The sequence below is a fragment of the Cyprinus carpio genome, chromosome B4 (genome assembly GCF_018340385.1).
Source record: "Cyprinus carpio isolate SPL01 chromosome B4, ASM1834038v1, whole genome shotgun sequence".
In the NCBI taxonomy this organism is placed as follows: domain Eukaryota; kingdom Metazoa; phylum Chordata; class Actinopteri; order Cypriniformes; family Cyprinidae; genus Cyprinus; species Cyprinus carpio.
In genome coordinates this window covers 22903918-22917346 of record NC_056600.1, presented here as the reverse complement: position 1 = coordinate 22917346, position 13429 = coordinate 22903918, and the positions used below count along the sequence as shown (strand labels likewise).

At 35.3% G+C, this 13429-nt stretch overlaps 1 protein-coding gene across 1 annotated transcript in view; it reads left to right on the top strand.

Annotated features, from left to right (window-relative positions):
- LOC109111364 (GTPase IMAP family member 7-like) overlaps positions 1 to 11828 on the top strand; it is a 33881-nt gene extending 22053 nt beyond the window's left edge. Inside the window, exons 2-3 of the mRNA XM_042722420.1 lie at positions 10369 to 10404; positions 10496 to 11828. Coding sequence (XP_042578354.1) covers positions 10369 to 10404; positions 10496 to 11409 — 950 coding nt within the window. The 3' untranslated portion in view covers positions 11410 to 11828. The remainder of the gene's footprint in view (positions 1 to 10368; positions 10405 to 10495) is intronic.
- Positions 11829 to 13429: the final 1601 nt, after the last annotated feature.

Sequence of the window (13429 nt, the reverse complement as noted above, 5' to 3'; positions counted from 1 at the left end):
GCCTGAACAGTGTAATGGTAGGTCATTAATAAAAAGACTGAACAACAAAGGACCAAGTACGGAGCCCTGTGGTATGCCCATTTTGATGTTCAAGAGTGAGGATTTTTCCTGGTTAACTTTAACACACTGTACTCTAGCCTGAAGATAAGACGCAAACCACTGTACTGCCTTAGTAGAAAAATTAAAAGATGACATTTTAGTTAAAAGTAAACTATGGTTGATTGTATCAAATGCCTTTTTAAGGTCAAGGAAAACAGCTCCCACCACATCACCCCTATCCAGTGATTTCTTCACATTTTCAATAAAACAGCAGTTTGCAATTTCAGTGGAATAACCTGATCTAAAACCAAACTGCTGTGGGTGGAGGAACTGATTGGCTTCTAAGTGATCAACCATTTGTGCTGCTACAACTTTCTCAATAACTTTAAATAAAATAGGTCAAATAGATATGGTTCGATAGTTACACCATAGAGTCCTGACTTCCTGATTTAAATACTGGCACAATTACTGCTTTTTTCCATCCTAAAGGAAATGTACAGGTTCTTATAGAAAGATTGACAAGATATGTAAGAGGTTTAACTAACACTGTTACATATTTTTTTAAAAACCAACTATTCATCATATATAAATCATTTGTTTTGGAATTAGACAATTTATTAATAATTTCTAAGATGTTTGTCTCCGGAACCTCTGTAATATGAAACGAATCTACAGAAGTCACTCCAGTTGTATTATTGAAGTCTTTAGGATTATAATCTTTTATTAGTTCTTCTACTGATTGCACAAAATATGAATTTAATTCATTAGCCATAACGGCGTTATTATTTATGTTCTTTCCGTTTATGTTAAGTTCCTTGATCCCCTGTTTATTTGGTTTATTAGTCAGATTGTTTAAGTGTCTCCAAATGGAATTATTATTGCCTTTAGCATTACCTATAAGTTGAGTATAATATGAAACTTTTGCTTTACGTAGTTCTAACACCACTTTATTTCTTAGACTTTTGTAGGTTAACAAATCAGTATTCATTTTTGAGCACAATGATTTTTTCAGAGCCAGATCTCTCTTCTTCATAAGCTTTCTGATTTCATTATTTATCCATGGTACAGTGTCTTTCTTACTACATCTTTTTTTTTTATTAGAAATTTGTCTATTAATCCTGAAATAGCTGTAGTCATAGAATTACAGCACTCATCTACATCATCCACAGCCATGATCTGCTCCCAATTTAAGTTAAGTTCTCTTCCCAACTGCACAGTTTTAGCTTCAGGAATGATAAATGATAATTTATCACAACCAGATTTGCCAAAATACTGTAGCCGCTTTCTGGTCAGTTTTCTAACTGTCAGAATCATGTTGTGGTCTGAGAGACCTGTTATCAGATTGTAAGTCCTTGTTATATGTTCTGGTTTATTGGTAAACGCCATATCAATCAGGGTCTTGGTCTGCCTTGTTATCCTAGTGGGCCCTTTAATCATTTGTAGATAATTAAATTTTGTCATAATTGTTTTTAATTTTTCCCGACCAATTAATATTAAAATCACCATACCATACAGTTTCTCTATAAGAATCAAGTTGTTTAGCTACAAGGCTTAATTCATCATAAAAAGCAGTGTTATATGAAGGTGGGTTATAAATAACAACATTAAAATTCATTGTAGGTTAAAAATAACATTCAAAGCTAGACATTCCAGAGTTGTTTTCAATTCAACTATGTGACATTTAAATTGATCTTTTATGTATATCAAAACTCCTCACCCCTTGCCTGTATTTCTGTCCTTTCTGAAACATTGATATCCAGCAATGTTTATCATATTATTTGGTATATTACTGTGAAGCCAGGATTCTGTTAAACAAAGATAATCCAAATTTGAGTCTTTTGAGTTACAGTCTTTATATAAATCGAACAGCAACAACAAATAAATCACTCACTGCTCTTGATTGTAAAGCTTTTGTAACTTTAATAAAGAACAATCTTTAATTTATACAGTCCAGTATGCAGTGCTGTTTTACATTTGATAACTTTATTCAATTTCTGTACCTAAAAACTAATGCTAGACCTCCCTAAAAAACCTGAAAATCACTGTTTATTTTATTTGTATCTTTACTCTATTGTATTTATTTGTGCTGTTGCTTATAGTTAGATAGAATATTCTTTTCTTTTTTTTTTTAAGTATAGTTTTTCCATAAACCTAGCACATACCGAACCGTACTGAAACGTGACTCTAAAACCGCGAAACAAACCGAACCGTGAAAAAGTGAAACCGTTCCACCCCTACTGGGCAGTGTGGGGACTTTGCTGTGAACTATTACATAAAACGTACCTGTTTCATTCACGTATGACTGACGAATATGATTCACGTTAAATTTATTAATTTATTTTATGTTAAAACTATGTAATCTAAATGGAAGGAAATAGCTGATTGGCATGTCATTGTATTCTAATTTGAGATCGTGAATTGGTGGGTTTTTGTTAAATGTGAGCCAAAATCATCACAATTAAAAGAACCAAAGACTTAAACTACTTCAGTCTGTGTGCACTGAATTTATTTAATACACTGAACTTTTCCACGACATTGTAATAAATCTTACCTGTTTCATTCACGTATGACTGACGCATACGAGTCACATTAAGTTTATTGATTTATGTTAAAACTATGTAATCTAAATGGATGGAAAATTGTTATGCAATTGAATTACATCAAATGTAAATTTAGACCAAAACATTTTTTTGAGTGTATACTCGTACAGATGCTCATCTCTGCCAAAACACATGTGACTACAACACAAACACAGCATCACAGTTCATCACCTTTGTTGCTACTTGAATTGCTTCTTCACTCAGGATGTAGAGACACAGTCTGCTTACATTTAGCATCAGTAAAAGCAGAACAGAGATATTGCAGATGATCTCAGACATACTGATGCATATATGACTGCAGTACATTCTCATCATAAAAATAACTGAATCTAGATTAAGAATTCAGTTGAGGTTATTTGAAAACAACGACCTTATACACACTAAAAGAAATCTTCACTCGTACATACTTTAAGAAATATGGGAAAAACAATGTTTGCTTGTTGCAACTGCATTAACAGAAATAAGAATGTGAAAGCTAGAAATAGAGAATATGAATGTGACGTCACTTATTTTCTGCTAGTGTTTTTGATGCGGAGTTTAGATTTGCTTTTGCGATTTTGGAAAATATCGCTATGGTTGGTAATTCCTGCTGCATTAAAAGTGCAATAACAAGTCTCAAAGTCGTTCAGGAAAAACACTCAACAATGGGAAAGTTTTTCTGTTGTCCAACTTCTTCAACTTTTCCGACAAGACAAAGGAAGACATGAGGAGTTAACGAGAAGACGTCGCATGGCGTGGATTGCAACAAGACGAAGACATAAGTTATAGCAACATCTCTAAGTCAATGAAAGTGTGTTCTCTGCATTTTCAGTCAGGTGAGTCCCATGGTTTGCAATTTTGTTCTGAAATTTCCTCAAGAAACAGGTTTTATGACGTTATGAAGTACAAACTTTTACAGGGCTTAGCTTAAGCCAGGAGTAGCCCTTAGTTAAAATTAGGATATTTAAGCAGCTTTTATATATATTGAAACATATATATATAACACATTGAAAAAACACCAAACTGGTGTGCATCTTGAGACAAAACAATGGTGCTGACATATTTTAATTGTAGTAAAACCATGGTTCATTTTTGTTAGGGTCTTCTGTCAGCATGAGATACTGCTGAAATGATGTAAAGGTTTCCATCAGCATGGATAACATATGAAATTTCTATGTGTATAGGACAGCCAGCGTATGAAATATGTGACACCCATCCTGACTGGGCACCATCTTTGTTTTTGGGCCACAGTGAAGTGAAAGTTTCAGACCGAAACAGGTTTGCAGGTCATGGGAGGTCTGGAGTCCGGACAGGAGAGGAAGTGGATGACGGTGCAGAGGAAAGCAGTGGAGAAAGCCCAAGATGATGAAGAGGTACAGCTGAAAGAGAAGATGCATGTTATTGTTTAAAATGTAGCATGGTATATGAACACAACTTTTCCAAAAGAAAAATATTGTCCTTTTTATGTTGTAACTCAAAACCAATTTTGCTATGTTCCAAACATCTTTGTAGGTTTATTTAGAATACATAAAGTTTAGTTAAACTTTTTTTTATTTCAAAATTGTAAAGTTATTGCTGTGTTTTAAAATGTTTTAAAAAGTTAGAAGATGAGAAGAGGGAAGTGAGAAGACAGGATGTGGTGGAGAGGAAGCGGACACGACAGGACGATGACTCAGTACACAATCCTCATGACCACAGAGCACAGGAATGTGAGCTCTGTCAGTTTCGACATGATGAAATAAATCGCTGCTAAATGAAAACAGACCGACAGCTCCACTTGTCAGTATGCCACACCAGTCTGTGGAGGCATTTGGAAATCGTGGACTTCTTTGAGATTTTTATTGAACGACCCTCAGATCTTCAGGCAAGGGCACAGACATTTTCAAGGAACAAGCACAGTCACACGCTGACATACCTAATAAGCATTACTCCACAAAGAGTCATTTCTTTCAGCTCCAAAGGAAGAATGGGGTGGGTACACCAGTGAGAAACAAACTACTGAGAACTGTGGAGTTCTGGACAAATTACTGCCAGATGACTTGGTATTAGTGGATCGAGGGTGTGGGATTGTTGTTTGATGTTACATTTTTAGACAAAGTTGTAACGGTTTGCTGTGCGCTAACAAACGTGTCCAAGTGTTGTACAGTAATTACTAAAAAGAATAGTTCACCCAAATATGAAAATTCTCTCATTTACACACCCTCATGTTGTTCCAAACCAGTATGAGTTTCTTTCTTCAGCTGAACCAAACAGTGACGGTACCCATTGACTTCTGTAGTAATTTTATTTTCCTACTATGGAAGTGGATTACTACCATCAACTGTTTGGTTACCAACATTCTTCAGAATATTATCTTCTGTGTTCAGCTGAAGAAAGAAACTCATGCAGTTTTGGAACAACATGAAGGTATGTAAATGATGACAGTTTTCATTTTGGGGTGAACTATTCCTTTAAACATTGAAGCCATGTGAATTTGTGTGCTTTACATTGAACAGTTGTACAATGTTTTTGATGAAAAAATATTATTTAATGCTTGACTGAACTGTATTATACAACTTTCTATACATGAATCAAACATAATAAAAATTTGAAATGACATTAGCAAAATCTTATTTCTTCAAAAACAAGAATTGATCAAAAATTCATAAATATGGTACTACAATTACCAAACCAAAATTACTTAGTGTCCTGTTAACCATTTAAATACATGAAATCAAATATAAAATACTAAATAAATAACAAATGACATTTTTGGACACAAGCTGGACATTGTGATCAGTAGTACTACATAGATTACTCCTCAGGTGTAATGTTTGTAACACTTGTGTAATAATGTGCAAAATAACTTTTAAAGTGAGCAAAAAAAAAATGCATAAATATCAGATTGTTATAGAATTACCTTACAATAAGCAAAACAAACACGCCATTATTCCAAAATAAAAATGATAAAATGCAAAGTACAAATTAAATAAATAAATAAATCACAGCTTTGGTCCGAAGACATAAATTGTAATCAAAGTAATAACTTTGAACTCAGGTGCAATGTTTGTAACACAACATTGTGCAAAATAACTCAACTTACAGTTGATCTAAAAATGAAATTTCTCTCATCATTTACTTCATTTACATCATTCCATCCCCAATTTACACATTTTAAGAAAAAATATTTGTAGTAAAGTCCGTCACTTTATTTGCAGAAAGAAAGTCATGTGCTGTTTTTGTTTCTTTGCATTCTGTTTTTTACATCTGTTACCAGTCTTTCTCACATTATTCAGCTGGATTTCTCCTAGAGGAGAAGATGTTCCAGAGACCTTTTTTGTGAAGTGTTGTGGAATTATCTCTGTTTGGGAAACTGGAAAGAAAAAAATTGTTGTGCCTTCTGTATCCATTCTAGGGCTGGCAACACGTATGGATCTACAGTACGACGTTAATCGTCTTTCATTTTTGGAAATACCGTTGCTTGGCGTTGACATTTAGTTTGTCCTGGTAGGGCCCACTTCCCTTTTCTTTTCACTTCTTCATATACTTCCTTCTCCATCAAGATTTCAACGCTTTGCACAATCAAAGGTATCGATGTTAACACTAGCAGAGCACCCTGCTATAATGACGGCTCCGCCCCAGCGTGCAACGCAGTGTGACGTAGGTTCGTATTCTCTATACAAACAAACCTTTCTCTTCGTATATGCTGGACCGTCATCATCCTCCTCTTCCTCATCTGTTTGTTTGGTAGGGACCGTAGTGTTGCTCATCAGTTTTCTGCAGCATAAACACTCTAGACCCACACAACAATACTTAGATCAAAGATGAAAAACATATCGGTCATTTATTTTTAACTTTCACACAAAGCAAGTAAGCTGCGTTCTCTGTAGTCTTTTATGAGCTTATAACCCGGATAGCAACAAGTGTCGGCCAGGTCCGGCCCACATCTGGCTCGCATGGATTTCACGAGGGCCAGATCTGGGCCAACACTATGTTGCTGTCTGGGAAGCGCCGTCGCTAGTAAAATACTCAAAATAAATACTCAACGATACTTATCCAGAAGTGTTTTATCAAAATGAGTCCATACACCCATATCTCTTGGTAAATAATCCATCGTTGTGTTTGCATCCAAACCGCACAAACATAGCTTTCACGAGCACAGGTACGAGACTCCGCCCACGCTGCGCGAGTGAAGGTGAATGATTCACCTGAGAGCGCAATAAGAGAGTTCAAAATACATACATGCAAGCGTATATAAGAAGGACCTGCTGCGTTGTGTAAATATAGATTTGCTGTTGTTATGAATATTAGAGAATGTTCTGTCCTATAAAGCACTTTTAATATAGGTTTTTTCTTTTTTTTTTTTTTTACATTTTATTGCAGATATTTAGTTTCTGACAAATTCACGACATTAAACATGTAGCTAACATTATAAGATACTGTAAAGGTCTTAAGTCAAGTTTAAAACAGTTTTGTTAATTATTGCTATATTAATGTAACCATCTATGACTGAACCGAGCCGAGTCATTTCCAGAAGTGTCCCGGACTCTACAGACTCAGGAATGCCTTTATGTCAATTATTTCTTCTGCTGTAGTGTGTCAGTAGGAAATAGAAGTATACATTTCCAAACACCAAACATTTATTTTGACATTAATTGTAATAATCCACTGAGATTTTTGTCTGACAACAGCCAGTGCTTTACACAGAGATGTGATCTGATCATCATCAGTCTGTCTGGAATGACATGAAGAAACAGAGACAGACTCAATCCAGAAGAACTGTGGCCACGTCTCCAAGATACCACAAGAAACATGACAAACTAATTTAATTGATATATATATATATATATATATATATATATATATATATATATATATATATTGTGCTATTTTTTACAGCATTTTACACAAGTGCCTAAAACGGTTAACAGTACTGTAGCTTTGCAGGTGGGTTTCTTGAAGTATCTTGGAGACATTGGAGACCATTCACCATAATGAAGATATGTGCCACAATATAGAAATTAGTACTACAACCACTATACTAACAGTAATACCTTTGTGACCGTGATGATCTTGCTGGATATTAACAACAGCATAAGATTAGTGATAATGGAAAAGTGCAGTTATATGGACATGTTATAGTACATCACAACACTGAAAGTTGCATCTGGAAGACCAGATAAAATTTTAACCCTCTGGAGTCGATTAACGCGTATACGCGTTTTGGGGTATTTTCTCCTGATGACCCCGAAAAGAACTTAAATTACACTTTCAGTTTTGATCGTACAGATAAGTGCAATACATCAATCGAATCTGTAAAGGGTCTACTTTTTTTGTATACAGACATAATAACAACAAAACTTTGTGCACTTATAAAATAAAGATAACAAACAAGGAGTGCTGTCTGCAGCCTTTGTCTGCGCTGATCTTCAGTTACAAATGCGTCATTAAAATGAACTGTAACTCTGTGAATACTCAACGAAGAGACATGAGAGAGATATCTATAGAAAGCCTGACATGTCTACTTTTAAACTAAACAAGTGCTGCTGAAAACAAATATTCTGTGATAAAGTAATCCATATGAAAACAACGCGATGTCCGTTTTTCACGTCTCCCTTCATTATCTTCTAATGCGACCACGCAACAGAAGACAACGCAGCGAGATTGTTCTTCAAGTTTTTTTTTATTTTACTGTTTGCTTCGCGATGAGAGGAATAAGACATAATTCACCCCAAAAAGATGTGATGTGGTTGAGGATTTGAGATTTGGATTTCCTCAGAAAAAAGAATGAAGCACTTTATTCAGCAGAGATCATAAACATGAGTAAGTCTCTTTTTATTGATTTATTTACTTGTACTTGTTTTCACATAACGTGTAAACATTTTACTAGTTAGACTTTTTCCAAAGACTTTTTCCAAACTATAATTCCTGACTAAATGTATAATCAAGTGAAATATTATGAAGTTTCAATAACAATATACACTACTATACCATTCAAAAGCTTGATGTACATAATATAAATGTACCAATAAATGTAACTGTAACAAATGTAACATTCATTGCTGTTCTTTCAATTTATCCCCTCTAAAAAACCTAAAAAAAATATTCTCAGCTCTTTTCAACATTAATAATAATAATTATAATAATAATAATGATAATGATAATCACAATAAATGTTTTTTTTGTAGAAAATAAGATTGTTAAAAGGATTTCTGAAGGATTGTGTGACTGGAGTAATGATGCAAAAAATTCAGTTTGAAAGTCAGCTTTGATTTTTCCTAATAAACTGTTTAACTGCACTCACCAGTGAATATTAAATTATGTTTTGGGATAATTAAATATATTCTAAATAAACTACAAACATAAAATTATATAGATTTATTTTGTCCTCACATTCTTTCTTGTAACTCATCCCTCTCAGTGACACAGCTGACTGAATGGCTCATTATGCAGCTCATTATGCAGGCCTTTGTCTTCTCAGGTGTGAATTCATGATAGTTGACGCCTACTCGCATATGACTTTTACCAACAAAAAGTGTCTTAGAAAATTTAAATCAATATATTGTTTCCTGTAAGTGAGTAAACAAGATGATTTTCACATCATTTAGAAAGAAAAATTCTAGGCTACAAGCTCCAGTTCTCAAAAGTCCCGGGAACCAATGTTCTGTATGTGTTTTATTGCCTTATTCAAGTGATTTAACATTTTTAGTTTTTCACTAACCACGCATAACATTTTTTTTTTTCTCAAAAACACACATCATGTACATACATGCTGCTCACATATTATTATAGCCTAGTTTTTGCTGATTACAGTGAGATTAGACTTTAGCCATTTAGATATTTATAAGAAACTGAAAAAAGCACAAATGTCAGGGCATGACAAAACTTCTCCAGGCCCCAAAAATACCCTTAGACTCCAGAGGGTTAAATTGGAATAGGCTACATAAATGTTTATTCAAATTACCATATAAATATTTGTAATAATGTATAATAGTTTTGCCACTCTCAAAACATTCTTCCAACCCGGCCATTCTGCTCAAATCTACTCGCTCGGTAGCCCTTGTTTTTTTGTATTTCGCGGGTAACGATTACTTCCGGTTGACTGGTAGATTTTGGTTTTGGAAACAGATTTAAAAAAAAAAAGTCGTTTTTTTTTATTTTTTCATTTTTGGTTTCAATTAGAAAAACGAAAGAACGAATGATACACGGATTCCCCTTAAGTATTCTAAAGAGTTTCGATTAAATTACTGAAATGAAGTAATCTAACAAAATACTGTAATCTGTAATGAAATACTTTTAAAAGTAACTAAAGATTATAACATAAATAAATATTACTTTATGCATAAGCATACTCAGTGACAAACTATGTATGCTTATGCATAAAGTAATATTTAAAATAATAAATAGATCTAACAACATGGATCATAAGTTCAATATTTCTGTTGAGAAGATAAGTACACTGTTGACTGTCTGTCTCGAGCTCCAGAAAACCAGTGATGATGTGGCTTTGACAGTTACAGACTCGAAAAACAAAAAGACCATAAAGTCTAATGCAAAGAACATCTGGGCATATGGACGGTTCTTCAGAATGATACGCTTCTAAATAGAACTGTCACGATGTGTAAAGAAGCATATCTTTAGAGTAGATTCTATTTCATTACATCAGGCATTAAACTAGACTTTGTATTTAATCAAAAAGCTGCCTCACGGACACTTTTGATTATTTTAAAAGATAAAGAAAATGAATTCAATTATTTTCTTCTCTTTGTAGGAAGAAGGCCTGCGTCTATGTTTGAACCACCGAAATGTGAGTATAAACATTGAGAAATCACTTGATTCTCAGTCAGTCTGTTGTAGCTCATTGATGAGCTCGTCTTCTTTCTCTCACTGTTCTTCAGTGTCTATGAGACTGGTGCTGGTGGGAATCACTGGAGCAGGTAAAAGCTCCTCCGGAAACACCATCCTGGGCAGACAAGCCTTCAGAGTCCTCACAAGCCCTTCATCTGTGACTAAAGAGTGCTCGAAAGAGACAGAGGATGTGGCTGGAAGAGAGATCACAGTAGTAGATACACCGGGCATGTTTGACACCGATATTTCAGAGGAGGAGCTTCTGATACAGAAGATCAGTAAGTGTATAAACATGACCGCACCTGGACCTCACGCCATCATCCTGGTCATTAAAGTGGATATGTTCACTGAGGAAGAGAAACACTCAGTGGAGAAGATCAGAGCCATATTTGGAGAAGAAGCAGATAAACACACCATCGTCCTCTTCACTCACGGAGATGAACTGACCGGCTCTATTGAAGAATTCATGGAAGCCAATGAGGCTCTGCAGGAAATCCTGAGTCGCTGTGGGGGAAGACATCATGTGTTCAACAATAAAGACATGGAGGATCGTAATCAGGTGGTGGAGCTCCTGCAGAAAGTAGATGCTATAGTCACTGCTAATGGAGGTGAACATTACACCAGTGACTCTTACCAGGACGTGGAGCTCATGCTGAAAACTAAACCAGAGGAACTGAAGAAGCTGTATGAGAAGAAACTACAAGACATACAGAGAGACCTGGAGACCAGATTTGCTGAAGAGATGAAGAAACTCCAGGAGAGAATAGAGACACTGACAGCGTCTGAGCAAGAGAAAGAAGACAAGATCAAAGAGCTGGAACAACTGAACAAGTGTAAAATGACAGAGTACAAGCGTTATTATGAAACCAAGCTCAGAGAGGCCAGACAGCAGGCAGAACAGACCTGTACTCATCCAAATATAATACAAAAGATCTTTCAGAAGATTCTCACAATAAAATCTTAATCACATTCTGGTCATATGTCTATCTGTGTTAGCCCCAGTCAAACACACCTGGAGCATCAAGGTGTACAGGATTGTTGATAATTACAGACTGGTGTGTTAATTACATTGGAACAGAAGTCTGCAGAACAATACGCTTAGAAACCCCTGCTGTACAGTATGTGTCACATTTGTAATATGTAGAGCCCGACCGATATATCCTTTGCCGATTTTATCAGCCGATATGAGCCTGTCGCCAATATATCAGTATCAGCGAATATGCCGTCGACATGAACATTTTTTTACAGAATATATAATGCAGATAATATGCTTGAAATGGTGTAATTACTTACTTTGTCCAGCAGAGCGTGAACACTTTAAAGCTTAAGTCTATGGAATACCACACAGCAAAAAATCCAGAGTGAAATTAACTCTGCTGGGAGTACATGTGAGACCACACTCAAGAGTGTGAAAGTGTTAAAATAGGAGTGTTAAATTAACACTGAATCAGAGTTAAAGTTAATGAGATAATTAAGTGATTAACTGAGTGATGATTGACCATTATTGACTAGACCTGATGTTAACGAGCAGAATCAACAAAGACGAAAATCACTATTTTAATGTCACCATTATAGTGGTCAGTGTTTGCTTTAGTTGGGCTCTTGACCCTTAATATTTTAAAGTCAGATTTTTTTTGGCTGTTGTAATGGAGTTATAAAACAGACGGGCAAACAAAAAATATTGGTTTTCCTGAATCACTGAGTTAAACTTTCATTGTTGATTATTGCGGCCGAATGATTCTTCAGCATAGGATTACCAGCATTTTAAATACAATCTGTGGAATTTCTTAAAAGCTGTTTGTTCAAAAATCTTTCAAAAGAGTCTTTCATTTAGACATGCAAACATCAAGAATCAACCTGTGAAGCTCAACGACGGTGACAATCAAAAAAGCATGTTGCAGGAGACTTGTGTTGCAGTGCATTCTGGGTGCCACCTATCAAAATTCATCCATGGCTCCCATGATGCACTGTGGCATGAATAAATTATTACCTGGATTGTCTTAGTAATTTCCTTTATGTTTTAGGCTTTAAATAAGTTCGGTGATTCAGGTCAAATAATTACTATGTAAAAACATAACTAATATCACATAATCATGTTTTTATTTTTGCTTGTCTCTCTATCACAACTGAGTTATAACAGCCAAACCAAATCTAATTTTAAAAACGTAAGGGTCAAGAGCCCAACTAAAGCAAACACTGATCACTATAATGGTGACATAATTTTTTTTTTAGTTTTGTCTTTGTTGATTATGCTTGTTAACATCAGGTCTCGTCAATAATGGTCAATCATCACTCAATTAATCACTTGATTATCTCATTAACTTTAACTCTGATTCAGTGTTAATTTAACACTCCTATTTTAACACTTTCACACTCTTGAGTGTGGTCTCACATGTACTCCCAGCAGAGTTAATTTCACTCTGGATTTTTTGCTGTGCATTGAAACTTTGAATGGCCATATCTCCGTAACAGCGTGACGAATCTGCACCAAATTCAGGGGATCCCTTCAGCTCGAGGAACCCTCTCGAACAAGTGTAGGTCTAGAGGTTACTCTTTCGAATGAGACCACCCCCACATCAATAGCCCCCGGGGTTCAGGAGTTATGGGTGGTTACATTCATGGTCCGGCGCTGACTGATCTAGCGATCCCGAGGGCTACCGACGCGCGGAGGGTGAACTTAAATTGTATTTATTCACAAAGGTATATTAGCAGTGTGTAGCTTTTCATTTCTTAAACAACCATGGTGATCATTGCAAAAAAGTACCAGTCAAATGTTTGGACACACAAATGGGAAAGTGTCAAACTTTTGACTGGTACTGTACTATAATATACACCAAGAATATTGACCGGTATATCAATATCAGCCTTTTTTTACTCCCTAATATTGTTATCTGCCTCGGCGTCAAAAAACCCATATCGGTCGGGCTCTAGTAATATGTACCATTTGACTACCATTTATCATTTATATGTACCATTTATCTATG